The sequence below is a fragment of the Camellia sinensis genome, chromosome 8, assembly GCF_055761805.1.
Source record: "Camellia sinensis isolate YWXY chromosome 8, ASM5576180v1, whole genome shotgun sequence".
Taxonomy (NCBI): Eukaryota; Viridiplantae; Streptophyta; class Magnoliopsida; order Ericales; family Theaceae; genus Camellia; species Camellia sinensis.
The window spans coordinates 178,839,176-178,867,077 of NC_138968.1; the positions used below are offsets into that span (position 1 = coordinate 178,839,176).

Genomic DNA, 27,902 nt, shown 5'->3' on the forward strand with positions numbered 1-27,902 from the left:
CAGTTGCACAAATCTGTGTTGATTTTGTTGATGAGTTGGAAGATGCAGGAAAGGGAAGGTATGTGTAGAAAATTCTAGGGGACTAGGTGAAGGTCCGGCGGGCGGCTAAGGTGAGGTTGCCGCCCGCCGGTGAAGCGAGAATATTAGGTTCTAAACCCGCTCTGATACCATGTTAAATTTGATGTATAGAGAAATGGAGAGAATGAATTATGTATTATTGATTGATTGTATATTGATATCTATTACAATGATTCATGATTCCTATATATAGAAGAGGGTGAGTGTGTAGTAGGTGAGGAGTAGGTGAGGAGTAGGTGGAGAGTAGGTGAAGTAGGTGAGTGTGTAGTAGGTGGTAGTGGTAGGTGTGTAGTAGGTGGATTTTAACATATTGTATATTACATTAAATAAAATGAATCTTACGATTCACGATTCGATACAACTCATTATTTTAACAAAACGATTCATGATTTGATTCAGGATTTGACAACAATGTATCCAACAACTTGCAACACATTATTGGTAAACCATTTCAGACACTTTTATACCCCAACACCAGGGACAGTTATCCACAAATAGAAGCGACTAGGACGCAAGAAATATACATCATTATGGCCAATGGTGCATGAATTAGAACATAAAATGAATAGAGGGTAAGACGACTTCTAAGAAATTCATTTGGTGTCCCCACCAGCCAAGCAATTTCCTTAAGGCCACAGAGTGCCTTGTTTGTACTTCCTGCCCAGAATTGCAATTAATGAGTTGACACATTTGTTTGAAAGAAGGATGCCAAGAGAACCAAAAATTGCATGGTTTCCCTATGATAAATGCTAAGACAACAGTAGCTCATAACCAACTTCCAGTGACCAAGAATCTAGAAGGAAAATTTTGATGTGGCACAGAAATTGCGAAAACATGATGTTTGATAGGGTACCTTGATATCATCCTTCAGCAGTGTCTAAAGCCTTGCCAAAAAGTATCAATGCATTCTACTTTACATTACGCCAAAATACCAATACCAAATTTCTGGAAATATACAAAACTAAATTCACACAACCAAATATGTGAAAATCCACACTGAAAACAAGTAAAAACGTGCAGACTGAACGTATTACCTAGGCAAACCCAAGCTGAAAGAGAAGAGGTTATTTATTTATTATTTTTCTTATTATTTAGAATACATAGAGAAAACAGTAATTGATCATAGGAAATGCATCCTGTAAAACAAAGGATTCACTGACTTTGTCTTATCACCCAAATATGCAGAGTATAAGAAGCTGAAAGAAGGCTAAATTCAGAGAAGTGATGATACTTGGACATTGGCATGATTTCATAGAGAAACTAATAGAAATCTTCTATAATTATGTTTCGAGTATTTTTAGAGTCTTATTTTTTTTTTTTTTTTTATGTTTTCTAGGATTTTTAAGGTTAGGAGTATTTTGGTAATTTTATATTTACTAACATGGGTTATATGGGTCACCTTGTGGGTCAAGTTATTTAATTGAGTTTTATTTATATTTCTTATTTGGTCTTAAATTAGTTTTGGAAGTCTAAGATATTATAGTGGTTTCCATTTTTTATTTAAGTTTGTTTAAGAAATTTCTAAAGTCTATATAAAGCCATGTAATGCCTCTAATTCAATAGAGTTGATATTTATAAAACGTTGAGAGCTTTGAAGCTTCTTTAGGGTTTGTGTGATGCAACCCAACCCTAGGTGTGATGCCTAAGGAATTCTAGGAGGGATTCCTAATTTTCATCATCTTTTCCTCTTTTCCTATTGCCTCTGTTCACATATTACTACTTCCAACCCATAGACAATCTTTCTTCTCTCACAAATTCTTGTTTCCTTAAGCCCAAACCATTCATAAACAAACCCTAACCACCCCTAGCTTTATTTCACTAAACCAAACCCTAAGTTAGCTTAAAACTTGCTTCAAACCTACGTGTACTGCATCAGTTTGGTATCAGAGCTGAAGGTTTCGCCATGATGTTCTCACATTGTGGGAGATCTAATACAAGTGGATTGACTTGGGAAGCAGGTAAAGCGCTTCTTAGAGAAAATATTCATCTGAGGGATCTTCAAGATGCTTTTCTTGATCAATTGTATACTCTTAAGCAAGGTAATATGTGTGTAATTGATTACACAAGAAAATACAAGGAATTATTATCAAATCTGGAGTGGAAGAAAGTGAACGGATGACTATTGCTCGTTTTAAAAGTGGGTTGAGATCTGTAATTAAAGAAGAGATGTCTCATGCATATTTGGAAGACCTCGAAGATGCTATTGAAACGGCTATGCAATTTGAATTTAGGGAGAATTCTACAGTTTTGAAGCCTACTACAAAAGGAGGATTGGCTACAACAACCACAAAATTGTGTGAGACATGCATCACAAGTAACACCAAAATCAAAAATTATTGTCAAACATGTGCGACTGAAGTCAAAAGTGAAAGAAAACAATCAATTTTGCCCAAAACGAAAGATGACCAGATTTTGAAGGATAACAAGGCACTTATTGATGATCCAAAAGCACCTCAAGAAGATCTAGTTATTACTCAAGAAAAGGCTAGCGTCCAAAGCAAGGAATTAGATGCTATGGGAGTTGTAGGGACTAAAGAACTGACACAACCAGCTGCTAGTGCTGAGCAAAATATGGCTTTACAAGTCACCAATTTGTTGCCTACATTCTCTCCAATAGAGCCAAACAAGAACAGAATGCGTGGAATGAATTTTGCAGCCCAAAATTTGGATCAATTCAAGAATGTTTCAATTCCTTCTATTAATTTTGTCATTCCCAACATATTTAGTATCATGAAGGACAAGATCAATATATCAAAATTTTTGTTCCTATCTCCAGCAAATAAAAGGCAGCAACAACTTAAAGATTTTAACATGAAGTCGCGGATGCAATTTCAAAGTTTATGGCTGCTTATACTTTAACAGTTCAAAACTCGAGGTCGAGTTTTTTCCAACCAAGGGAACTGATGCAGAACACACAGGTTTGAAGCAAGTTTTAAGCTAACTTAGGGTTAGGTTTAGTGAAATAACGCTAGGGATGGTTAAGGTTTGGTTATGAATGGTTTGGGCTTAAGGAAACAAGAATTTGTGACAGAAAAAAGACTGCCTATGGGCTGGAAGTAGTAATCTGTGAAGAGAGGCAATAGAAAAAGAGAAAAAGATGAAGAAAACTAGAAATCACTCCTAGAATCCCTTAGGCATCACACCTAGAGTTGGGTTGCATCACACAAACCCTAAAAAAGCTTCAAAACTCTCAACTTTTTATAAAATATCAACTCTATTGAATTAGAGGCATTACATGACTTTATATAGACTTTAGAGACTTCCAAAACCAACTAGAATAAAAAAAAAAAACTATTATAATATCTTAGACTTCCAAAACTAATTTAAAATCAAATAAGAAACATAAATAAAACTCAATTAAATAACTTGACCCACAAAACGACCCATGGCCGACCCATATAACCAATGTTAGTAAATATAAAATTACCAAAATACCCCTAATCTTAAAAATCCTAGAAAACAAAAAAATAATAATAATAAAATATGACTCTAATAATACTAGAAACCTAATTATAGAAGATTTCTATCAGTTTCTCTATAAAATCATGCCAATGTCCATGTATCATCACTTTTCTGAATTTAACCTTCTATGAGCTTCTTATACTCTACATCACATTCTTCATGAAGTTACAAATACAAATTATTGCTTGCTGCAATTATAAAAATCTAGACCGCCAATAGCAAGCACACATGTTGGAGTTTGGGAAAAGCCACTTTCTGAAAATGAAGGTGACAAAGGAGTCTATCCAATCCAAGCCTCCAGCACCTCATATCAGGAAGGAACACTGGATTGAGGTTTTCTTCTTTTATAAGTTATCGTTACTGCGACAACAAAAGAAAGATGGTACTCCTAAGTATAGATATGTCAAGCCATATTCTTACTTCCTTGAAACTGCAAATGAATGCACCGAAAAGGAAATTGACTTTAACACCCCTAATACGGACTTGGCCCCTGACAAGAGCAGGACTAATGTCATCTTGGAATTATACTACCAGTTGAGCTAAGAATCAAATCAGCTAGGAGAAGAACTCAGTATAACTCATACAAACATTTCAGCATTCATTGACCGAAATGAAAGACGTCGACAGTGATTCTACAAACACTAATACTGTCCTGTATCCTACACCACATGTACAAGCCTCAATGCAGCAAGTTCCTACTACTGTGGTAAGAGACAGAATAGATATATGAAACGAGATACATACATGGTATGAAGTGAGAAGTTACCTCATTTTTGGCCTACTACTTGGGTCAGGATGCAGTAACCATAAGCAAAATGTTGCTTCTTTTGGCCACTTCAGTAGCAACTGAGGAGGAAGTACACGATGTCTCAGACTAGACATAGTTGAGCTCTTTTCTTCTGCCGAGGTAAATGTGCAGAATAACTGCTCATCATTAAAACATTCACACCAGCTAAGAGGAAAGGAAAAACACAAAAACGGTTCTAAATATTGAAAATAGTTTCAAAATTAAAAAATAAAATAAAGAGAAATATGGGGAAAAAAAAAAAAAAAAAAAAAAAAAAAAAAGGGTAACAGCACTGAACATTTCATCCAGTTTAGAGTGATAGTAAGTGAAGAACGACAGCTAGATTACGGACCTCAAAAAGGAGGACCCCTAATTGATAAATATCAGATGCACAGGAACTTGGCGCACCGGCAAGCTCTTCTGGACAGGTGTACCAATTTGTTTCCATAAGCAAAATCTGTTTCATGGGAAAGGGGTGCTTCTTTTCTTCTGCTTGTTCAACATTACTGCCTACTTCCAAAGAATTATGCATTAGGTAGGCAGAACTTGACTGCAAGCAACTAGTTTCAGATACCAAGTGGGAAGCATTTGTTTGATTTATCTCAAGTTGAGAAGTTTCTCTTCCAACTTGACTTATCTGTTGATGGGAATCATGGGGCAAAGGTGAAGTTGACCCCTTAAATTCCGCTGTTTGGCTGTTTGACCCATCCTCCAAGGAATCTGATCCTGAATCCCTGTTTGACCCATCCTCCAAGGAATCTGATCCTGAATCCGAACAAGATGCAGACTCAATAAAGGAGACATGGTTGAAAGAGGACATGACAAAGCAGGAAGGCCGCACATTATGAACAACAATTCCTTGTGAATGTGCTAGGTTAACGATCTCTACTATTTGTGTAAATATGTGCAAGCATTCTATAGCATCAACTGATCGTTCTGGATTGTCCAACCATTGTCTCAAGCTAACATCACTCCATTCTATGGCACAAACAACTGGGTCCATAGCTACTTCATCCTCACAAACTCCAGAACAGCTAACAAGGTTTCTGTGGAGATCTCTGCGTGCCAACACAGCCCTATCTCTCTCCTTTCTTCCTGTTATAAAGCCTGAATCATGTGATGCATCTCCTGAAGACCTGATTCTTCTGTTACGAAACAGTTGTGGGTTTCTATCTGAGACTGCAGAAGTATTGAATCCCCTAGAACTATCGGACTTCTGCCAACCAGACTCAGATGAACCCTCCATTATTATCCACCTATAGCAGCATGAAGGATGGAATATACACGACTCAGAGATGAAGGAGCTCTTAGATTAGTTCTACCACATTCCTCCACCACTATCATTTTGAATAACTAATCACATCTTAATGAGAATCGGCATGAGAACCCATCAACATATCATGTCCAGAAGCTCACTTCATATAGAAAAACTTCCCTGCCGGGCATAAAATCCATATGAATCAGCACTAGACACACAGTTTTAATCCTATATAAAACAAACACCCCCACCAACAGAAACCCATCAAAGAAAATCCAGTAAATTACCAAAAATGGGATGCTTAAATTACTTTTAAGAGACTCAAGCCAAGAACATCATAAATATATATATATATACACGGACAAATAAACAGACATGAATATTTACATCCATATAATTAAGAGACCCATATATATGTATACACACAAACAAGCACAAATATGGAGAGGGAGAAAGGGCAGGGGTATCAAGGGAAAGAGGTACCAGTACCACCACGTGAGTAGGTTCTTCTGTTTCACCCAATCCAACTAGCAAACAGAGCCACACAGAAAAAGCTCTACTCACAACAGAGAGTGGGGATTCCCCCACAAAAGAAGCACCACAGCCTCATAAATTCCCAAGCATTTTCTTCGTCCAAACAGTGCAAGAAAAAACAAAAGAAAAGAAAAGAAAAAGAAAAATCTCCACCATAAAAAACACAGACCGTTAGTAATGGTTTGAAAGCTCAAATTTTTAATTACTTCTTGTGGAAACGTTGGGTGTCCCTCGTTATCTACAACCCACTCGTTCCCGCTTTTATTCCAGGTGCGTACGTGGCGCAACCATGTCCTCTGAACCCAGAGGCAAAATGGTAAATTCGATCAACCAAGTGGACCATCAGAGACAAAAATTCAAACCCAAAAAAAAAAAATTAAATTAAATAAAAAATTAACCAGCACGTGAGAAAGAGAGGATCTTCATAAATTTTTATTTTAACGAGATCTTCGAGTTCCAATGAAATGAACAAGTATCGGCATACACATTGAACAAAATTAAAATAAGATTACCAACTAATCAACTTAGGTTAAACTATTCTAGCCCTTTAAATATAATATAATATAATATATGCATTATCAGCACTCTCACTCACCTTTTGTTTCTTCGTTAACGTCGATCTACAAAAACCCTAGAATCGCACGTTCAACCAACGAAAACTCCTTCACATTTCTGGACTCTGCCATGAGCTTTCAGAGCTGAAAATCGAAAAAAAAAAAAAAAAAAAAAATTGATCATCAAATTCAAGTATGTTCATTTGACAGAGAAGAGAGTAGCAATCTTCGCAACTAACCATTAAGAATTGGAAAATTGAAGCATAGACGAGACGATTGAAACCCTAGAATTTGAAATTAGTGTAGAGAAGATTAAACCCTAACAATGGTGATTTTAGAGAGAGAATGGAATGGAAATGGTGGGGGTGTAGAGAGAGAGAGAGAGAGTGTATAGGAGTGATGGTGTGGTGTGGAGTTATGATAACAACAAAGAAGTAACACGTGGCGGTGGTGAACGACAGATAGATAGAGCAACACGTGGAAGTGAGAACAAAATGGACGTAGGCTCGGTAACTATATTTGAGCCGAACCGAATTCCGAACCTAAGCTGAGTAGCGTTTGGGACCTTATCCTCAACACCTGCTTTTTTATCCTCAACCTGGCTGCTGCTGTTCCTGTTGCTGTTGCTGTTGCTGCTTCCCTCTCCATCTTGATTCTTTTCTTTTTTTTTTTTACTACTTTTTTTGGTTTTTTAGTGATAAAGTTTTAAGTTCTGAAAATGAATCAGATAAAATAATTTTGTTGATAAATGTCAAAATGTGTTTTTGGAGATATTTTAGCTCAGAAGTTGGTTTTTAAAACATCGCTAGCAGGAAACAATAGTCATGTTTAATAGGGAAATTATCCTTTTCTCTAACTATTATCCTTTTTTTCAACTATTTATGTTCAAATAATTATTTTTTATTTAAAAGTTTATGTCAAAATATTTAATTTTTATTTAAAAATTTATATCTAAATAACAAATATTGTATATTGAGATTTTTGTATTATGCAAATGGAATTATACTAAAAAAATGATGTACAATACAAAGTTTTTTTGTTGCCTTGAATGGAATGGCGTGTCATCTTGAGTAGCTTAAATATCACACATTAAAAATGTTCAGTTTACATGTATAGTGTTATTTTTTTAATTATGATTTTATTTCTTAATTAAATTATTCTTTCAAACAAAATTCTAAATAAAATTTCTTAGAGTATCTCCAATAACAAATCATTGGAGTTATTATTGCCATAATTTGGTAACAACAATAGAGCATTGTGCTCTAATGATAAGAAATAGCAACTACCAAATTTAAAAAATGTTAAAACTTGTGTCAAATTTAACACAAGCTTTGAATGCTATTATTTATGTCAAATCATCAAGAAACACCTCTCTCCTTCCCTCTATCCTCCCAACAAAACATCCCTCTCTCCCACCCATCATTTTTTCAAAAGAAACACAGAAACTAATGTGTTTGAACGACTAATCGACCACCGCCTAGTCGATCAGACAGTCGTCCGAACATACCAATTTATATGCCAAAATGACAATTGAACCATTAGAGCACCATTGCAATTTTCTATCTATTTTTTACTATTCATTGCCATAATTTAACAATGACAATACTATTATAACATTTGTCATTAAGATCATGTTTGATTCACAAGACTAATAGTGAAGGTATTAACAATCGTATCAAATTAGGCCATGTTTGTTTGGGCGGACTGGATTAGCATTCCCATGACTAATAGTCCTAGGACCACGAATCCGTTGGATTATGTATCCTATCTTAACTAATAATCAAGTTTAAAATAATTAGTTTGTACTTCAATTGTTTAACCAAATATCGAATTAATAATTTTATTGGACTATTAGTCCAATCCCAAGCTCATGTCCACCCAAACAAACATGACCTTAGTGTGGTATTCACTATCCAATTGGATTAGTAGTAAAGTATTCTCTTGTCCATTGTTTGATTTGTATGGGATAAGAAAACATATAAAAGTAAAAGAGTTTTTTTTTTTTATTTCCTAACTCAGGATATATAATCTCACCCCTACCCCATTACTAATAATCCTAAAAATTTGTTGGATTAATTATCTATTGGATTAATAATCCTGAAACAAAATTTTAAAACAAACACAAGATTATTGGGCCCACGGATTAATAATCTCAATCTCATGCTCTAATCCTGTCAATCAAACATGCCCTAAAGATACTCTTAATACACATCTTCGCAAAACACCAAGCCAATGCCCGTGGTGCTACATGCACCAATTAATATACACACTAGTGTACTAACTAGTGTTATGATATCATGAATGACCCTATTTATTATACAAATTACAAATAACTAGAATCTCTAAAATTATACAATATCATCTGTTAGTACACTAACGTACATTAATTAATACATATAGCATTATTCAGCCAATACAGTTGTTAGCCACTCCTACTATTGCAAATCACCTCCAGTGCAACCCCTTCTCTTGTGCAAAATCTAAATTTTAAAATATTAAAATCTCAAAATTTCTATTTTGACACACTAAAATTTTTTGGTGTGTTGAAACAGAACCCCCGTCATCTTGATTAATATTAATCTGTTTAAAATTCTTAGTTGAGTAGATAATCATTTACTAACCAATGTCTTCTAGCTTACTTGGGTGGGTGAGGAGCGCATGTAATATTTTAGGATATAGGACAAGAAAATATTTTACGCTGTGTTTGGTTGGGGGATTTGGGAAGGGAAATGGAAAGGGAAATGGAAATGAAAGGAAAAGGAGAAAGAATTAATAGAATTTCAAATCCCAACTATGTTTGGTTGTGTTGGTTATAAAATAGAATTGATGTCCTAAAAGGTCTCCTATTTCTTTATTTATTTCTCACCCCCTTTCTTTTCCCATATATTTTTTATTATAACCAAACATAAATAGGATTACATTTCTCATTCCTTTTCCAAATCCCACCCCAAAAACCCCAACCAAACACAGCGTTAAGAGATCATTTTTACTATATTTGATTAGGAGAGGGTATAACATAGAATAAAGAAGGTGTTTAGAATAATCTAAATAAATATATGTTTTAAGAATATGAAATATAAATTGTGTTTGAAATGATGTGATAAAAAATAATATAACCTAAATAAAATAATTATAATCAAAATAAAATAATATACTAAAATAACATGTGATATCACAATGCATGTCCAACACCACCTAAATAATCAACGCCTCCGTGCAATCACACGGCCTAATGAGTCTATTTGGTACAATTTTATAAAAATAAAAAACAAAAGTTCAAAGACAATTCCTTTTTTTATCTTTAGTCCTCATGGAGTCATGGGGGTAGAGAAATAAGGAGGATGCATCATTGGGTTTGTTGCAGAGCTCGTTCTGTGTTTGTCCAGTTCACAATGAATTATTCCCATGAATAGAATATTAAATTTTTTTGTTGAAAAAAAATAAAAATAAAATAAACATTTTTTTCCAGCTTTCAAATAATCAAAATTTCAATTTATTTTAAAAAAAATTATTTTATAAGTAGAAAACCAAACACAACACAGATTATCAAAATTAAAAAATTCTAACCAATTCAATAAGCTACACCAAACAGGAAAGACAATTATAGAAGACGCTAAGGACAAAAAAAAAACAACAAACAACAAACAAATTCAGAATCCCTAGTCAAAAAAAAGTAGTGCGAAAAGACCTCAAATTTTATGAAATTATTGCAAAACTACTTTTAGTGCAAAAAAAACTTAATGTCACATTTTAAAGACAATCTGTAGAATTATATTTTTGTGTGAGCTGCACAAACGCTAATAATATTTACAGCACCAATAACACATGCCAAGAAAAAGTACCTCAAAAATAAAATATGTAGACTGAATTTATTCCACATCTAATACTTCTAGCTTTCCTGCAATTCAAGAGATACAATATTGGTAACCTGTCATAAAACAACTGATCATCCACCGCGACAAGAAACTAGGCCTTTTATATCAAGATTACCATAAAAATACCTAATTGCAGCCTCACCATCTCCATTGAGCTGAAATCAACTATGGAATTAATTGTTCACATGTCCCCATTAAACAAATTATGTCGTTTCTTCTAAGATCACTCTACAGCTTATGGCTAATTAATAAACTCTAGATGAATATAGCCCATCATACAGGTTGCAGTAACAGAGTACAAAGAGCATTCACCTGATAGATTGCTCAGAGAGAGAGAGAGAGAGAGAGAGAGAGAGCTGTCCTAGATAACTATAAGGATTAACAACTAAAATTTGATTACCAGCAAACCTTCGTGGAACCACACCTATACAAAAACCGCCCCCAAACTCATTTCACAAGAAGATCATGGCTGAATTTTTCTCCATAATTCTCTCTTGCTTATCTTAATCAGGATTACTTGAACTGGATCAACGACCAGAAACAAATACTGAATTGGTTGGTAATTGATTCCCTTCAACCTGAACTTTCCTCGCTTTGGCCTTGTCGAGGCGTGCTCGTCTTACTGCCTCTTGGACATGGCGGTCATGGTCCTTCAGCATCTGATCCATCTTCCCTGATGGAACTAGCAGTGGCCCCGAGTAGTGGATTTTGTTTCCCTTTGACCCATATCCAAGCTGGAGAAACATACACAAACATAATGCAAGTCCTCAGAAACCAAGAATTACCATCAAAATTCATATATATATACATATGTAATGATAATAACAATGAGTGCCCGCTTCATAATTGAGGATTGGTTTCACAACCCACTTCTCACAACGGAAGGGGAAGGGTGGTGTGCGTGTGTGTGGACACTTGTAGAGTTAACCTGTTGTGTCTCACACCCCTTTATGACAACGACACTCTTAAAAGCATGTTGGACACTTTTTTAATGTGTCTTAAAAAAAAAATCAAATTCATAATATTAGACACTTTACTGACACTTTGGACAAACTTCAGCGAAACTTATTGAATCCTCCAAAACATTTATAAGATGAATACATCATATGTATTGCAATGTTCTATACTTGTCTTGCATTCTTTAAAATGTAATGTTACGTGAATGATATTTGGATGTTTAAGTTATGAAATATATAACTTTTTAATGTAATTAGAGGGTGTTTGGCATGTGCTAAATTAGTATGCTTTTGGACTTTTTACAAATAATGTGAAATATAGGTTGGGTTTAAAGTAATCTGGTAGAGAGATGATGTGATCCAAATGAGATGATTGTGACTCAAATAAGATAATATAGCATGTGCTAAGTCTTAGTATTATATTACATACTTTTCATTGCCCTTCAATAAAATATTCACACGAGTCATATGTCATAATAAATTTGTAAGAATATAAAATTTTAACGTGTCCCCAACTGTGTCTTGTCTTATTTTTTTTGAAAATCGACAAGTCAGTATGTCTATGTCGTGTCGTGTGTCCATGCTATGTTAAAATCCACCCACTACACCACTACCACCTCACCTACTCCACTAAACCTAACCCACTACACCACTACCACCTCACCTACTCCACTAAACCTAACCCACTACACCACTACCACCTCCACTTCACCTACTCTTTACCTACTACACACTCACCCTCTTCTATATATAGGAATCATGAATAATTGTAATTTAGAAAAATACAACAATCAATAATACAATCATTTCTCTTTATACATTAAATTTCTACATAGTATCAGAGCAAGGTTAAGAAGCTAGTAATTCTGCTTCACCGGCGGGCGGCAGCCTCGCCTTGGCCGCCCACCGGACCTCCACACATTCCTTCACTCCGCTGCCACAAATTCCACATCTCTCTCTCAATTTCTTTTACACTCTCCTGGCATCAAACCAAGGAGACCCACGGCTCTCTCTCCCTCTCTCTAGATTTAGTATATACAGAGAGCTATGGAGTCTAAGCCAAGCTTACTGAGGAACATTCTGGTTCGACTCTTTGTCTTCGGTGTTCTCATCATCGCCGTCCGATTCGCCTACGTCGTCACCATCAGAGGCGAATCCTGCGATCTCGGAAGCTTCTGCTTCTTTTCCTCGCCGGAAAATCTCAACCTCGTGATCGGCGTCCAAAATCGCAGGTCATCGGCGATCATTTCAAACGACGCCGCCCTGATTGCATCGTCAGCGACATGTTCCATCCCTGGACTGCCGACCTTGGTGCTCGCCTCGGCATTCCCAGGTTCTTGTTCTATGTTACAGAGACATTTGCTTTGCCGGGTCTCCCCGATGATAACATCATATTTTCCAAGAGAAAAATCCCATACTGGTTTAAGGAGAAAGGAACTAGTTATGGACAAATAATTGACGAGGTCATGTTACTTTCCAACCCATGTGCACTTTTGTTTTTATTCTACTTTTTGACATACCAACTCATGTGCACCTTTTTTTTTTTTTTTCTCTTTTATTCTACTTTTTGACCCATCATTCCACCACCTTCCTCTTTTTTTCTAAATCATATTTTTATCACCGCCCACTCCATGATACCTATTTTTTATTATTATTATTATTATTCTTATTAAAACAAAAAAAAAAAAAAAAAAAAAAAACACCAAACACCATTGCAAACCATTTACAAATTTGCACAACCAATCATATTTTATTTATCTCAGGGAACAACCCCGATCACACTTTTACACACACACACACAAAAAAAAAAAAAAAAACAAAACAAAACAAAACAAAACAAAACAAACAAACAAAACAACCACATCCACCGGCGGGATTTTTTTTTTTTTTTTCTTCTCTACTCTACCGCTGGTCTCTTTTTCTTGCCTCCGTCCTGGGCGGCTCTTGACGGTGCTCCCTCTGTACTTCCTAGACCACCAAGCAAGTTGCCTACTCCCTGCTCCTCCACTGCAGCATATGGCGGCCCTCCAAATCGGAACATCACGGTGGCCTTCCGCTTCAGCTCCTTGTTTTCTGCCCTTAGCACGCTTATCTCTGCTCGCGCATCCTTATACATGCGTTGGAGCAGAGCCAGCTGGGAGTTTAATTGCTGCACCTCATTTGTCCTACTCTGCAGCCGGTGCGACAAGTTTGTGACCGCCGTCATGGACTCCACACATGCCTTCAAAGTATACTGATTAGCCTCCACATCCGTTTGCACTGCCATTTTTTGCTCCACCGACTGCATCGGAAAGTTCAACGGAGCAAACCCAGTGGTGTTTGGTTGAGGTTCACGGGACACCGCACCAGTTCTCTCTCCTGTGGCCTCGTTGAGATCGGGAAAGAGAGTGAGCAGCCCACGGGAAGACGAGGCCATTTTCTGGGCAACAGAGTGTTACAGACTATCTTTCTCAGCAAAACGAAGAATTTTTCAGAGGTTTCTCTCAGTTTTTCTGTCTCAGTTTCTGCCTCCTCCGCTTCGGTTTATAAAGACCATGACACAGAGGCAGCCACGCGCATCGCGCGCCACTCGACGCTCGCCGACAACCTGGCACGCCTTTTCATGGCACGCCTTTTGATGACTCAGGCACGCCTTTTGATGGCACGCCTTTTGAGGGTGCGGGCACACCTTTTGAGGGTGCAGCTTTCTACAACGGTCCGACATGACCCTATAAACTGTCCCGACATTAATTCCGGTTAGCTCCTTTATGGGTCCGACAAGACTCTGTAAACTGTCCCGACATAGATTCCGGTTAGTTTCTACAAGGGTTCGACAAGACTCTGTAAACTGTCCCGACATTGATTCCGGTTAGCTCCTTTATGGGTCCGACAAGACTCTGTAAACTGTCCCGACATTGATTCCGGTTAGTTTCTACAAGGGTCCAACAAGACTCTGTAAACTGTCCCGACATTGATTCCGGTTAGTTTCTACAAGGGTCCAGCAAGACTCCGTAAACTGTCACAACAACTGTCACAACAGTGTCTGTTACAACGGTCCGACATGACCCCGTAAACTGTCTTCTACATCGGTCCGACATGACCCCATAAACTGTCTTCTACATCGGTCTGACACGACCACACAGTGTCTGCTACAACGGTCCGACATGACCCCATAAACTGTCTTCTACATCGGTCTGACACCGCCATCCAGTGTCCTCTACACCGTTATGACACCACCATACAGTGTCCTCTACAACGTTATGACACCACCATCCAGTGTCTTCACTAATGGTCTGCACGACCATACAGTGTCTCCTATCCTTTTTTATTTTTATGTATTTTCTTGTTTTGTTACTCTCTCCAAACTCAAGTTGGTTAGTTCCTATCCCCCTTGAGTTTGCGGGGGCTGTTAAAATCCACCCACTACACCACTACCACCTCACCTACTCCACTAAACCTAACCCACTACACCACTACCACCTCACCTACTCCACTAAACCTAACCCACTACACCACTACCACCTCCACTTCACCTACTCTTTACCTACTACACACTCACCCTCTTCTATATATAGGAATCATGAATCATTGTAATTTAGAAAAATACAACAATCAATAATACAATCATTTCTCTTTATACATTAAATTTCTACATGCTACTTAGGTGGAAATGGTGTGTGGATGGTGGAATCTGTAGTAGTACTTACAAGAACTGGGTCTTTGCTACTGGTTCTTTCATCTTCATTCTGATGAGGACCCGCTACACTCTGCGTGCGAATCTTTTGATCCTGCTTCATCATGGATTCAGAAGCCTCCTTGAAAGAACCTGGGAATCTGATTAATTTTTGACCTTCCTGTTGGGAAGGACCTGATTTCTCTCTGCGATCTTCAGACAACAAATTTCTTGCTGATACTAAGCTGGAAACCATTGACAAGTCAGCCCCAGTTGAAATCTTTGGAGCCTCTTCCATGTTTTTCGCAGCCTTTGACCATGCAGCCCGGTGAACCAGTGGCCCAGAGTGGGAGGCTCTCTTGTGAATATGTCCATGGGGATCAATGCTTGCTTCTTCTATAGCTTGAGATGGCCTAGGTGGGTCAATAGGAAAGCCAGAAGCAACTTCTTCCTGATTAGGGTTGAACTTCTCACTCCGGCTTTTGGAATTGGCATGACCTTGTCGTTTCTGTGATCAGAAAGCACCACTTTATAATCATTGCAGTATAAAGTAAAAAATACCAAAAACAAGTGTATGCGAACAGGCAGTGACATGGGTCAGAGAATTAGGGAAATGTGGCACTTTATAGTAGCAACAATTAAACAACGATCTGGCAAGCATCTAGGTCAGCAAGTTAAGCATATGTTTGGATCATGAATTTGGGTAGAGATATTTGGAAAGAGAAAGGAAAAAGGGACAAACGGAGAAAAATTTAGCCTCTTTTTCATTTATATTTCCTTCACTTTTCCCTTTCCATCCCAAAGCCTTGATCCAAACAGTCTTTGGGTAATAAGGGTGAGAAGAAATGCAGATACAGAAGGAACACTGTATTAACATTATGAAAATATTTACCTGCATTGACAAGGCTAATTCAGCATTGGCATCTGGTGCTGGAACGGCTCGAGACTCTCTACCTCCTCTCCTTTCTGGGTCATATCTGTGGCCCTTGTTTCCTGCTGCTGCTTGTCTACAGTTTCCGACAAACACAACTTTATCAGTACATAAAACCTCTCTCACCAGCCATCCCTTTCGTAGTGAAGTGTGAAAAATAAAGACCAGAAAAATGAATGTTAAATTTCAAAGTTCTTATTCACGGGATGAAGCCATGTAAATCACCAAAATCCAACAATCAGACTAACAAATAGCTGATTGCATTTTGCAAGTGTAATCAGGGCTATTTTATGATAAACATTAACTTTCAAAGAATCAAAACCAATAGCCAACAAACATTCTTGGGACATGATTAATTTTGGGACACATAATGCACAGATCTAAAGTGAATGTTGCATTAAATACCAATGTCACATACAATCTATAAATGTTTGTATATGGCTGTGTTTTCAAAATCATCTAAATTTAATTAGCATAACAATTGCACAGCCTAAATCAAGGACATTAGAATTCAGAATAAGCCACCTTCAAGTTCAAATATAACGAGAGGCATAACTGGTTTGAAATGTCAGAGATGTGCTTAAATGAATAACATGAATTAACATTATATGACAAGATGCACCTTCTGGCTTCTTCATCGCGTACTTTTGCATCAAACTCTTTGCTGGGAGGATACTTTGGTAAGCTTGAAGGATCACAAGGAAGTGGTTTTGTTGTAAAGAACTGGAGAGAATAGACCAAGACACGTCAAAGACTCCACAAAAAGAAAGAAACAAGTTCCTCAATGAGAAAATATATATCAGCCAAGGAAAAATATTTCTGTAATTTACTAAATGACCAGAAATGAGAATAATAATTAGTTCCAAACAAAAATAATTCAACAATACTCATAAGAGAGAGAGAGAGAGAGAGAGAGAGAGAGAGAGAGAGAGAGAGAGAGTTCAATGATAAAAGAAAAAAGCATCAAGAGCTCTACACAGACAAAATGACCACAGTTTACTAAAGCTATTTCCAAAGTTCACAATGATTTGGGGAAGCAGACACAAAAAATACGTGTCACTAACCATATTTGCAAACTGACCCCTGACCTATTACTTAATGGACAAAGTCAGACCAGAAAGTTTATTGAACATCAAATATGTAATACTGCCAAGGGGCCATTGTTGGGTGCAATGGTAGAAGTTTGGGCTGCCAAGTGCGAGATTGCAGGTTTAAGTTTGAGGGCAGCCACCTTTTTTTTTTTTTTTGGCAAATTATAACAAAGGTTAGGAGGTATGTACTTCTACACCATGTGGTTTGCCCTTTAAGCACTTTTATGTTTCTGATTCTTAAATGAAGTTACCCTCGTACTCTTGGATTAAATTGTAGATGTTATACTTTCTATCCAAATTGACAGGAAGGCAAGCGACATGCCTATTGTTCACATCATTTTAACTTAGTGCTCCCAAAGTCAGCCATATAGAAGGGTAAATCTTCAAGAGAACCAAGAGCATTCCAGAAAATTCAACTTTTAAGAAACTTCATAGTTCATACCTCACTATGTAGAGCAGAAGCCGCAGAACCACGATCAGCGGGATCTATGGAAAGTAGGGTCTCCATAAGCTCTAAGGCTTGTGCAGGGAAGTCCTTAAATGTATCTGCAACACAGCGTCTATAAGGCTGTTGGGGCTTGAAAATGGTAGCATGAGGCAACTTTGACTTTCTCCAGTATTCCTCAGAGGGTGAGCCACAAAGCTTAAAAATTTTATGCAACTGCTCAACCTACGAGACAGAAACTACAAACTTACAAAACAACATTCAATTCATATAAATGACAGAAAAGAAAAAACGTAATAAACAAAAAGGAGCACATAGGTAATGCATCCAATGGTGTTTAAACACATTGTAGGACACCTTTACAAGCCCAAGTCACCATGAGGCCAAGAGTCCGACCTTAATAATATTGCCAAGTATCATTTAAGAAGATGATATGTAAGTTAATTCCATGCCCAGTGATCATATTAAAAATTATTTTGCTTCAAAACAAGTTAAAGCTTCCAATGCTTTTGAAACTATGGCTCATTAACACGCAAAGATTTTTTGTTTCCCTATAACAATAGATACACAAAAAATATCACATAATAAACCTTATGATGATGAATAGACTCATTATTCAATGATGAACAGACTTGTGATTCCAAGGGGGTGGTCTCATCACCCTCCCATAGAATCGTGATGTTGCCAATGAAGTTTCCTTTGTTTGGGAAGATAACGAAGGCTAAAGTATCTTCTAGTGAATAGAATATTGTGCACTCCCACAAAAATTAGGAGGCACACGAGATGTTTAGCCACCACAAACAAAGACCAATTGTGAAAATAATTATGAAGAAGTAGCACATTGAAAGTCTCAAGGGATCGCTTATTGAAGCCAAATAAGGTGCTTTTCTTTGAGCTTCAACACAATACGCAAGAGGACCTCATGGGAGGCGTATATAAATTTCAATGATATAATCACAAAAATAGTCAAACTTTAGGCACGGTCACAAAATTCAAATATGCTACGGACGAATTCTTTCTCTGGAGATCAACTGCTCAAAATGGTCTTAGTTAACTCACTCCTGGTGACAATGGAGTAGACAGAACTCTTTGCCAAACAAAACTTTGTTTTTTGCTTCCAGGTTTCAGTATTAGGCTTAACTCAATTGATAGAATGGTTTCAACATACTTATCTCAAATAAGAGAGAGAGACAGAGAGAATGGTTTGAACATCTCATTCCATATACATTCTCAATCAAACAATTTGTCCACCAAACATCCACTTCAAGAGAGGATTTTTCCAGAAAGAACAGAACAATGTCTAGACTTTCATTCCAAGGTTCTAGATGATCACAGATTCACAGGGTTGATGGTACTTCGGTAGTTTGCACCTCAATGCCAGAACGTTGTTCATTCCTAAACATGCATGTGTTCACAGAGCACCAGGTGGACCATCTATTGATTTACTCTATCATGTCCTTTATCTTTTCCCTCCGGCACCCACTGTCCATCCACTCTTTGGTTTTGCAGAAGATTGGGTATTGAACAGACTCTCCTATCCTCACTTCAGATAATTCATGAGCAGTTAAACAACACTTACCGCTACTTCAACTCTCAAATGAAAAAAATGATAAATTGCACCATCCAGAACTGAACAAAAACAGGCTGTAAAGAGCATCAGCTGTACATGTTGCATAAAAAAATTTAATGACAAGATACCTCTGTTCTTCCTGGCATAATAGGCTTGCCAGCATACAATTCCGCAAGGATGCAACCAGTACTCCATAAATCCACCGCAGTCCCATAATAAGTAGCACCAAGCAGAAGCTCCGGTGGACGATACCAGAGAGTCACAACACGGCTTGTCAATGGTTGACTTCGATGAGGATCATAAAAACTTGCCAGGCCAAAGTCTGCAATCTTCAAAATGCCATTATTGTCAATTAGAAGGTTGGAACCTTTTATGTCACGATGGAGAACACCACGACTATGACAATGATCAAGTCCACGTAAAAGTTGTTGCATATAACATTTAACCTGCAAATGAGCAAACAAAACCTGAGGTTTTCCAAAGCAAAAATGAAAATGAAAAACACAAACCTTAAAGAACCTCAAGAGTTTATAGGACATTAGTATCGGTCCGTAATCTATTCCAAGTACAACGATATACAAGATTGGTAAAATAATATCATGCTACAGTTGGAGGGGCTCTAAAAATGCATGTACAGTTACAGAAGTATGAGAGAAAACTTTACTATAAACAGTAATAAAAATAGCAGTTAAAAAAAAAAAAAAAAGAGTACCTGTGATTCAGTAAACTTAAGGCCAGGGTGTGAAGCAAGCCCTGCTAGGTCATGCTCCATGTACTCAAAAACAAGGTACAGGCTGCAAGACATCCTTGATGTAACTAGACCTTCCAATTTTATAATATTTTGATGATCAAGCCTACGAAGAATGTGAATTTCCCTTGCCATGAAACGGACACTCTCAGGCTCCAGGTTATCAAACCTCACTTTTTTCAAAGCAACAATCTTTCCTTGATCAAGATCACGAGCCCGATAAACATTACTGTAAGTACCCTGGCCAATCTGCAAAAAAGGAGGCCATTAGACTGAGAAATGAATGTGATCAACTACATTTCAGTAGTGAAAACATTCCATCCAATAAGCTAGATATAAGCTATTGAATTCTTCCAGAGCCCTGAACAAAGTACAACTCAATGACAAAAGAAAAAGGAGAATAAGGGGGAAATTACACTACATAGGGGTTTTGTTGAAATTCAATGTATAAAGAGAATTGTATTATTTGATTGATTGATTGATATTCTGTCAATGTATAAAGAGAATTGTATCATTTGATTGATTGATTGATATTCTGTCTATTACAAATGGTTCCTTATATAGATGTAGGTGTAGTGGATGGTGGTAGTGGTGTAGTGGGTTAGGTTTAGTGGAGTAGGTGAGGTGGTAGTGGTGGTAGGTGATGGTAAATTCTAACAGCCCCCCGCAAACTCAAGGGGGATAGGAACTAACCAACTTGAGTTTGGAGATAGTAACAAAACAAGAAAATACATAAAAATAAAAGAGGATAGGAGACACTGTATGGTCGTGTCAGACCATTGGTGAAGACACTGGATGGTGGTGTCATAACGTTGTAGAGGACACTGTATGGGGGTGTCATAACGGTGTAGAGGACACTGGATGGCGGTGTCAGACCTATGTAGAAGACAATTTATGGGGTCATGTCGGACCGTTGTAGAAGACAGTTTATGGGGTCATGTCGGACCGTTGTAGAAGACAGTTTATGGGGTCATGTCGGACCGTTGTAGAAGACAGTTTATGGGGTCATGTCGAACCGTTGTAGAAGACAGTTTACGGAGTCTTGTCGGACCCTTGTAGAAACTAACCGGAATCTATGTCGGGACAGTTTACAGAGTCTTGTCGGACTCATAAAGGAGCTAACCGGAATCAATGTCGAGACAGTTTACAGAGTCTTGTCGGACCCTTAAAAAGTCGCACCCTCAAAAGGTGTGCCCAATTTTTCAAAAGGCGTGCCATCAAAAGGCGTGCCATCAAAAGGCGTGCCATCATGATGGCGAGGCACGTGGGCGCCTTGGCTTGCGCGCCCGTGTTGTCGGCTGGTGGTAAGAGGCGCGCGATGCGCGTGGCTGCCCCGGCTATAAGACAGAGGCTGAGGCTGAGGCAAAAAAAAAACCTGCGAGAGATATTCGGAGAGAGAGTTCTGAGAGAGATTCTGTAACACTCTGTTGTCTGAGAGAGATTTCTGAGAGAGATACTGTGTAACACTCTGTTGCCTAGAAAATGGCTTCATCGTCTTCCCGCGGGCTGCTCACCCTCTTTCCCGACCTCAACGAGTCAACAAGAGAGAGAACTGGTGCGGTGGCACTGGAACCTCAACCAAGCGCCCCGGAGTTTGCTCCGTTGAACTTTCCGATGCGGGCGGTGGAGCAAAGAATGGCAGTGCAGTCGGATGTGGATGCCAATCAGTATACTCTGAAGGCATGTGTGGAAAGCATGACGGCGGTCACAAACTTGTCGAACCGGCTGCAGAGTAGGACAAATGAGGTGCAGCATTTAAACTCCCAGCTGGCTCTGCTCCAACGCATGTATAAGGATGCGCGAGCAGAGATAAGTGTGCTAAAGGCAGAAAACAAGGAGCTGAAGCGGAAGGCCACCGTGATGTTCCGTTTTGGAGGGCCGCCATATGCTGCAGTGGAGGAGCAGGGAGTAGTGATCATGCCCAGTGGAGTGGGAAACACGGAGGCAACGCCGGTAAGGGCCGTCCAGGACGGAGGCAAAAAGAAAAGACTGGCAGCAGAGTAGAGAAGAAGTGAGGTCGATGTGTGGCCGCTGCAGAAAAGAAAACAAAGCTTTGGTTGTTGTTGTTTGTTTTTTTTTTTTTTTTTTTTTTTTGTGTGTGTGTAAAATTATGATCAGAGTGGATCCCGGAGAGGAATAAAATACGGGTGTTTGGCAAAGTTGTAAATGGTTTGATTTTTTTTTTTTTTATTTGTGTTTTTTTTTTTTTTTTTTTTTTTTTTTTTTGCTTGTTTAATAAAATATAGATATATAAAAAAAAAAGTGGGGAACAATATGATGTCTGAGAGTATCAATCAAGGTTTAGAATAAAAAATAAAATTTGATGAAAAAAATAAAGTGGGCGGTTGCTTTTCAAAAAAAAATGGAGGAAAATAAATATAAAAACAAAGAAAAGAAAGTGGGGCACTTGAGGATGTTTTTGAAAAGAAGAGATGAAATCACGTGGGAAGCTTTGCTGTGCTGGAAGTCACTAACACACACACACATCTACATTAGGATGATGGGAATATTTACTCGGAAGGGTCCGATCATGAGTAGGATGATGGACGGATCAGAGGGTCGAAGTTGGCTGAAGTGGTGAGGGTCGAAGGAAGGCCAGTCACCGAGCAGAGAACCCATTAACGGGAAGCTGTAAATTCGATCGAAGAATCGAGAGAGAGAGACTTCTGTCTAGACCTCGCCAAAGCCGACTGCAAGGACGGCGCAGTGGCTCGGCGCATCGACCGGCTCATGGATCTCAGGCGAGGATCTTGATCAGACCGCAGCGGCGTGCGATCAAGCAGCGAGCTTCGATTCTGAACTCGAAAAATCGACCGGCAAAGGAGATCGGACTCCGATCTGAGGCAGAACAGAGCTGAGGTTGTCGGTGGGGTGTTGCAAAACTCTGAAATATTTTGAACATCGGTCTGTCCAGACAGACCTCCTTGACTCATGCTACTGCTGGCAGCAGACGGGGCAGGTGGCGCCGGAGTCGGAGAGGATGAACAGTGGTCCGTCGGTGGAGATGAAGCTGCAGGTGGTGGTGGTGTCTTCGGAGTGGACTTTGGAGGAAGAGAGACGGGCTGGGTCGGGTCTGACGTAGCAGAAGGAGTGACCCAGATCGTCGATGGGGTCGGAGATGACGAGGGACATGTCTTTTCTCCGGCGAACTCCATCGTCGCGGGTGACGCACATGCTGATTTTCCTTAAAACGTTACCCATCGGAAACGAAGCGAAATTGCAGAGCGAGAATCTCAGTGGTTTGAACGGTGTGCCTGAAATTTCATGGCAGAGAGAGAGTTGTGTCCAGCATGGAGATCAGTGTTGAGAACCGGGGGGCTCAAGGCATGTCTGGGGAGGAGGAGAAGGAGCGAGACGAACTTGCGGAGTCTCTCAAAGGTCTCTTCTCCAATCTCTCCACCATTATCAAAGCCGAGCTTCAGGGGACAAACAATCAACTAGAACTTTTGGAGAAGATGAATCTCAAGGTGGCAGAAGAGTACATAGGCTTCGGTGATGTAGCTTCTGGGTTAAGGGTTTTCGTGGCAGCGGATGGAAGGTATGTGTAGAGGTCCGGCGGGCGGCCAAGGCGAGGCTGCCGCCCGCCGGTGAAGCGGAATTACTAAGGTGTTAACCTTGCTCTGATACCATGTTGAAATTCAATGTATAAAGAGAATTGTATTATTTGATTGATTGATTGATATTCTGTCTATTACAAATGGTTCCTTATATAGATGTAGGTGTAGTGGATGGTGGTAGTGGTGTAGTGGGTTAGGTTTAGTGGAGTAGGTGAGGTGGTAGTGGTGGTAGGTGATGGTAAATTCTAACAGGTTTTTATGTTAAATAAGGCCCAACTTAAAGGAAAAAGTCAGGATTGACTAGGCTTGGAATGATATAGTGGTAGGGATAAAATGGAGAGTTGTTTCTTGAAGCAATCATTGGGTCAACTTGAAAGCAGTTTCCAAACCAGGCCTTAACGTTTATTTTGAAACTCCTTTGAAATCAAGAGGTGCTTTCACTACGTAAAGGTACATTGGGCAGCAACATTTCAGACATGCTAAATAGCTTCTCGCTGTCAATATTGTCCATTAGCATTATGATTTACTCACCTATATCAATTTTCATATAAATTTAATTCAAAAATACAATAACTGAGAAAACATTATAAGAAAATTTAACTATTTACAAATTTGGGCGTGGATCATTCCAGATTATGTGTGTGTTTTGATTAGTTTATTCAACTATTTGTAAAATTTGAGAGCGGATCACTCCTGATAATGTGTTTTGATTGGTTGATCTAATGGGATGGCAATAGTAGATGTCTTTGCAACGATAACACAAACCCGGTAGTACGAAGGGGGAGCAAGGGAAGGCCGTATGGGTGAAAACCCTATTTTGATTCTAGGAGGTTTTAGTGGGTCGTACTTAGTTCTGGTTTTGGGACTCACCCAAAATTGTAACCATTCAGTGTGGCTCAACATCCAACCCAGCATTAGAAACCTGTCCTTTCAGCACTTCAACTTCAAGCTCCCACCTAACAAACCCACTCCCTACACCTCTTGGCACCTCTAGCCGAATATGGGGCTGCCACTATTGTTCCTTCAACTCCTCCAGTCGAGGCCACTATTGGCCTAGACATAGATACCAATGTGATAGGTACGCACGATACAAAGCTGAAATTGCAAAAGTTATAGGTTACACTGCTACAGGTTGCAAGTGTCTTGAGATATGGGGTATTATGAACAACTCATTAAAAAAATAAGTATAGTATAGGGAATTATAAAATTTCACTTAAGTGAACTTCGAACTTCGTGAGTTGATTTCAAAACCACCCCAAGTAGCTTCTTTCAAACAAGCTTTAGAGCCCATAACTTTTGGCGGAATGCCTTCTTGTTATCTTCACCAAACAAACCGAAATTCCTTTTCCAAAATGACTTCTATAGTTGGGAAGGACTTTGAAAAGCCCCAGCAAACACTACCTTACCTAGAATCCTTAAGGTTTACCCTTACAAGGGTTAGACTTCATCACCCAACATGCAATATCAAAACTCTAGTCTTGTGTTCAGTCCTACCCAACTATGATTCATCTCAACTCAAAAGATTCTATCCTGATTACCCAAACTCAACTACATGGATTCATTTCCTCTGGTTGGCCATAACACTATAACTTCAACATAAGAAACCTTGACCTTTTTTACTACAAGCTATTCTAGGCCCAACAAAACCGATATGTGAAGACCCAAGAAACCAATATATAATGACTCATATAATAATTTGACCCAAAACAACATCAATGGATTTAATCCAATTCTAATCCAATTTGAAAATTACCAAAATGCCCTCAGATCCTAACAACAAATAAAACATTTAAAGAGGTAGATATAGACCCTAAAGACTACCATAGACGCTTATCTTTGGACAAAAAAGACTTGTTGATAATCATGGGATCCATACCAACGTTTTAGACTTCAAAATGTGACATGATGCATGAAATTCCAGTTGAAGATTCAAAGAAATAGAGCATCTGTGAAAAGGTGCTTTTGTTTAAGGTTTTGTGGTAGTGAGGTGAGGCAGCTCATGGGATGGAAAAGAAAGATGCTCAAAATAAAATATATTTGTATTGAACATCTGTGAAGGGGAACTTTTAGGGAGTAAGGGTTTCTAAAGGATTGGAAGAGAAACATGCTCAAAAGATAATATATTATTATATTTGAATTGAGGACCGCCATTCTCTATTTGATTGAATGCATTAGCCTTTCTATGCTAACGTACTTCCCATTCATTAGGTTCATTCCTACACACTCTCTAACATCCTTCCCACTCATTAGGCTCATTCCTACACACACTCTAACATCCGTCCCATTCATTAGGTTCATTCCTACATTCTCATTCTCTATTGTATTATTGTTACCCTGATGATTTGCTATTTCTACCCTGATGATTTGCTATTTCTAGTATTCTAAAAATGAATAAAAACAAAAATCACTCCAGATTTCTGTAAAAAGATTAAATGGGCACAATATCCTAGGTCTTTGCCTTTCATTATAGTACTTCACATGTTAGGTAAGAACCTCTAAAAAAGAGTTGAAACTTTCCTAAAAAGAAGATAACAAAAGTCATTTAAGTCAAAAACGAAGAAAAAAGTGCTCTACCCTATTTCTAGGGTTAAAAAAATCCCTATAAGGCCTTGTCTTGTGGTAGGTATTGCACTATTTTACCTAGTGAGGCATGCTGGAGATTATGTCACATGCTTGCGTTCGACTCTCTTACAAATCCAATTTCCAGTGGACTTGGTCAATGTCATCATGTTCAACGTTATCCTATTTCCTCAACTGAATATTACCAAAAAAACTTGCAAGTAAAAATTTTAAAACCCAATAATTTAGGAGCTCCGATAAATTGGAAGCGCTTGTTGTTCTTTGAAGCAAAAAATTACAAAATCATCCATGTCATGATATCTGAGAAAATTCAATTGGTTGAACAAGGCCAACATAATAGCACATCATATACCACATTAGTTAACAGATCTTGCACACCTATCAAAGTGCCTTCTGAGCTAACTGTTCTTCATTGACTCCATCTTTAATGAGCATATTTTTCATTAATTCCATTCAAGAAGTTACACTTTCTAATGAGCTAACAGTATTGAAATTCATACAGAAAACACTGTTTTTCAAAATTTGAACTTACATGATAAACAAATTCTAGGTTGAGGAGCTTATGAAGAGAACATCCAAAAGACAATAATTACTTATTAACAAATATGTGCAATTTCTTCATATAAAATCAATGTAATTTTGTAACCAAAGAGAAAAAGAGACATACTTTGTCCAACTTCTCAAAAGAATCTGCCCGCCGTGGTAACCATCCCCTGATAGCTTCACCCGCCACTGCTGACAACCATGGGGGCCACCCGGCCGCAACCTGTTCCCCTTCTGTAGCTTTTGGGATGCTGCCAAACCCAGGATACTGAATTGTAGCAACATGCTCAGCCTTTTCCCTTTTCCTCTCAAATGTCTCACCGTGCAACCGAACTACACCATTTGTCTGCTTATCAATCAACATTGACGTCCCATCACTACTATCCGATCGATCCTTCACTCTATACCCATCTTCTCTCCTCGACGAAGTCAGCCTAGGTACTCGCAAATCCGACGCAGTCTTACTAGATAACCTCTCCTTTGGACTCTCCCTACTATCTTCAATAGCAGAGGGCTTACAACAAAAACAACCCATTGCACAACCAATACAAACCCAACTTCAAGACGAAAACTTTTCACGAACAAGACCCTTTATACCCACAATTCCATCTTCTTCCAAGTCCATCACAACCCAAAACACAATGAAACAAGCATTCCCAAAACCCAAGATTCAACTCAACTCAACCCAATTCAATATTCATACATTACCAAATTACAACAAAGAATTAATGGTATCTACCTATACAGAAATCAATAAGCTTCATTATAGATATACAGATAAAACAAAAACCTAGAAATCAGTGGAGTTTTTTTTTTTACAGAACAGATAGGGGGTATCAATACATAGTACCTTGGTGAATGATTGAGGGAGGAAAGGGTAGTTGGAGACTCTGCATCCTCCAAACGGCGCGATGTGAAAACCCTAAGGGAAGGAAGGAGTGATCTAGGGCTTGAGAATTGGAAAATGGAAGGGGGATTGGATCTAGGACACTCTGATAGTAGAGAGAGAGAGAGAGAGAGAGAGAGAGAGGGTAATAATAAGCAACGAAGATGTAAAAAACTGTCTGTACATCTTCTCATGGTGTATTTATATATCCTGACCGCTGGGACAGCTTTTTATTTAAGTGTTGTTGATGAGAGAGAGAGAGACAGAGAGAGAGAGAAGCCCAATGCAAGGCGACATTCTTCTTCCTGATAAATCCACCACCACGCGCAGCACATCAGCTTGTTAGGGTATGTTTGGCATCCAATTAAAAGAGTTATATATATATATATAGATTG

General features: G+C 38.4%; 2 protein-coding genes across 23 annotated transcripts in view; both read right to left on the reverse strand.

Moving 5' to 3' along the window:
* The window catches only part of LOC114316535 (protein SPA1-RELATED 3), a 33,849-nt gene extending 26,535 nt beyond the window's left edge, over nucleotides 1-7,314 (reverse strand). For 6 of the 21 annotated variants that reach the window (XR_014338766.1, XR_014338764.1, XR_014338765.1 and 3 more), the window contains exons 1-4: nucleotides 6,913-7,079; nucleotides 6,715-6,817; nucleotides 4,680-5,762; nucleotides 4,307-4,464 (exon numbers count right to left, since the gene is read on the reverse strand). Coding sequence is in view for 14 of the 21 variants with exons in the window: in XM_082884234.1 (XP_082740360.1) it covers nucleotides 4,307-4,464; nucleotides 4,680-5,573 (1,052 nt within the window). In the remaining 7 variants the exon portion in view is untranslated. Of the gene's footprint in view, nucleotides 1-4,306; nucleotides 4,465-4,679; nucleotides 5,814-6,068; nucleotides 6,324-6,714; nucleotides 6,818-6,912 lie in introns of those variants that run through there. The other 15 variants (XR_014338767.1, XM_082884230.1, XM_082884238.1 and 12 more) reach the window with 12 other exon arrangements.
* Nucleotides 7,315-10,512: 3,198 nt separating this feature from the next.
* Nucleotides 10,513-27,858, reverse strand: LOC114316534 (Protein kinase superfamily protein). 2 transcript variants are annotated; one of them, XM_082884240.1, is made up of 9 exons: nucleotides 27,472-27,789; nucleotides 26,746-27,360; nucleotides 19,906-20,190; nucleotides 19,322-19,639; nucleotides 17,621-17,848; nucleotides 16,710-16,810; nucleotides 16,049-16,163; nucleotides 15,191-15,664; nucleotides 10,513-11,282 (listed from the first exon to the last, which is right to left on the reverse strand). In XM_082884240.1, the coding sequence occupies exons 2-9, from the start codon at nucleotides 27,154-27,156 to the stop codon at nucleotides 11,076-11,078; spliced, it is 2,139 nt and encodes a 712-aa protein (XP_082740366.1). In that variant the 5' UTR covers nucleotides 27,157-27,360; nucleotides 27,472-27,789; the 3' UTR covers nucleotides 10,513-11,075. The 2 variants fall into 2 exon arrangements, with proteins under 2 accessions (XP_082740366.1, XP_082740365.1); XM_082884239.1 differs by having other exon boundaries at nucleotides 26,746-27,858.
* Nucleotides 27,859-27,902: the final 44 nt, after the last annotated feature.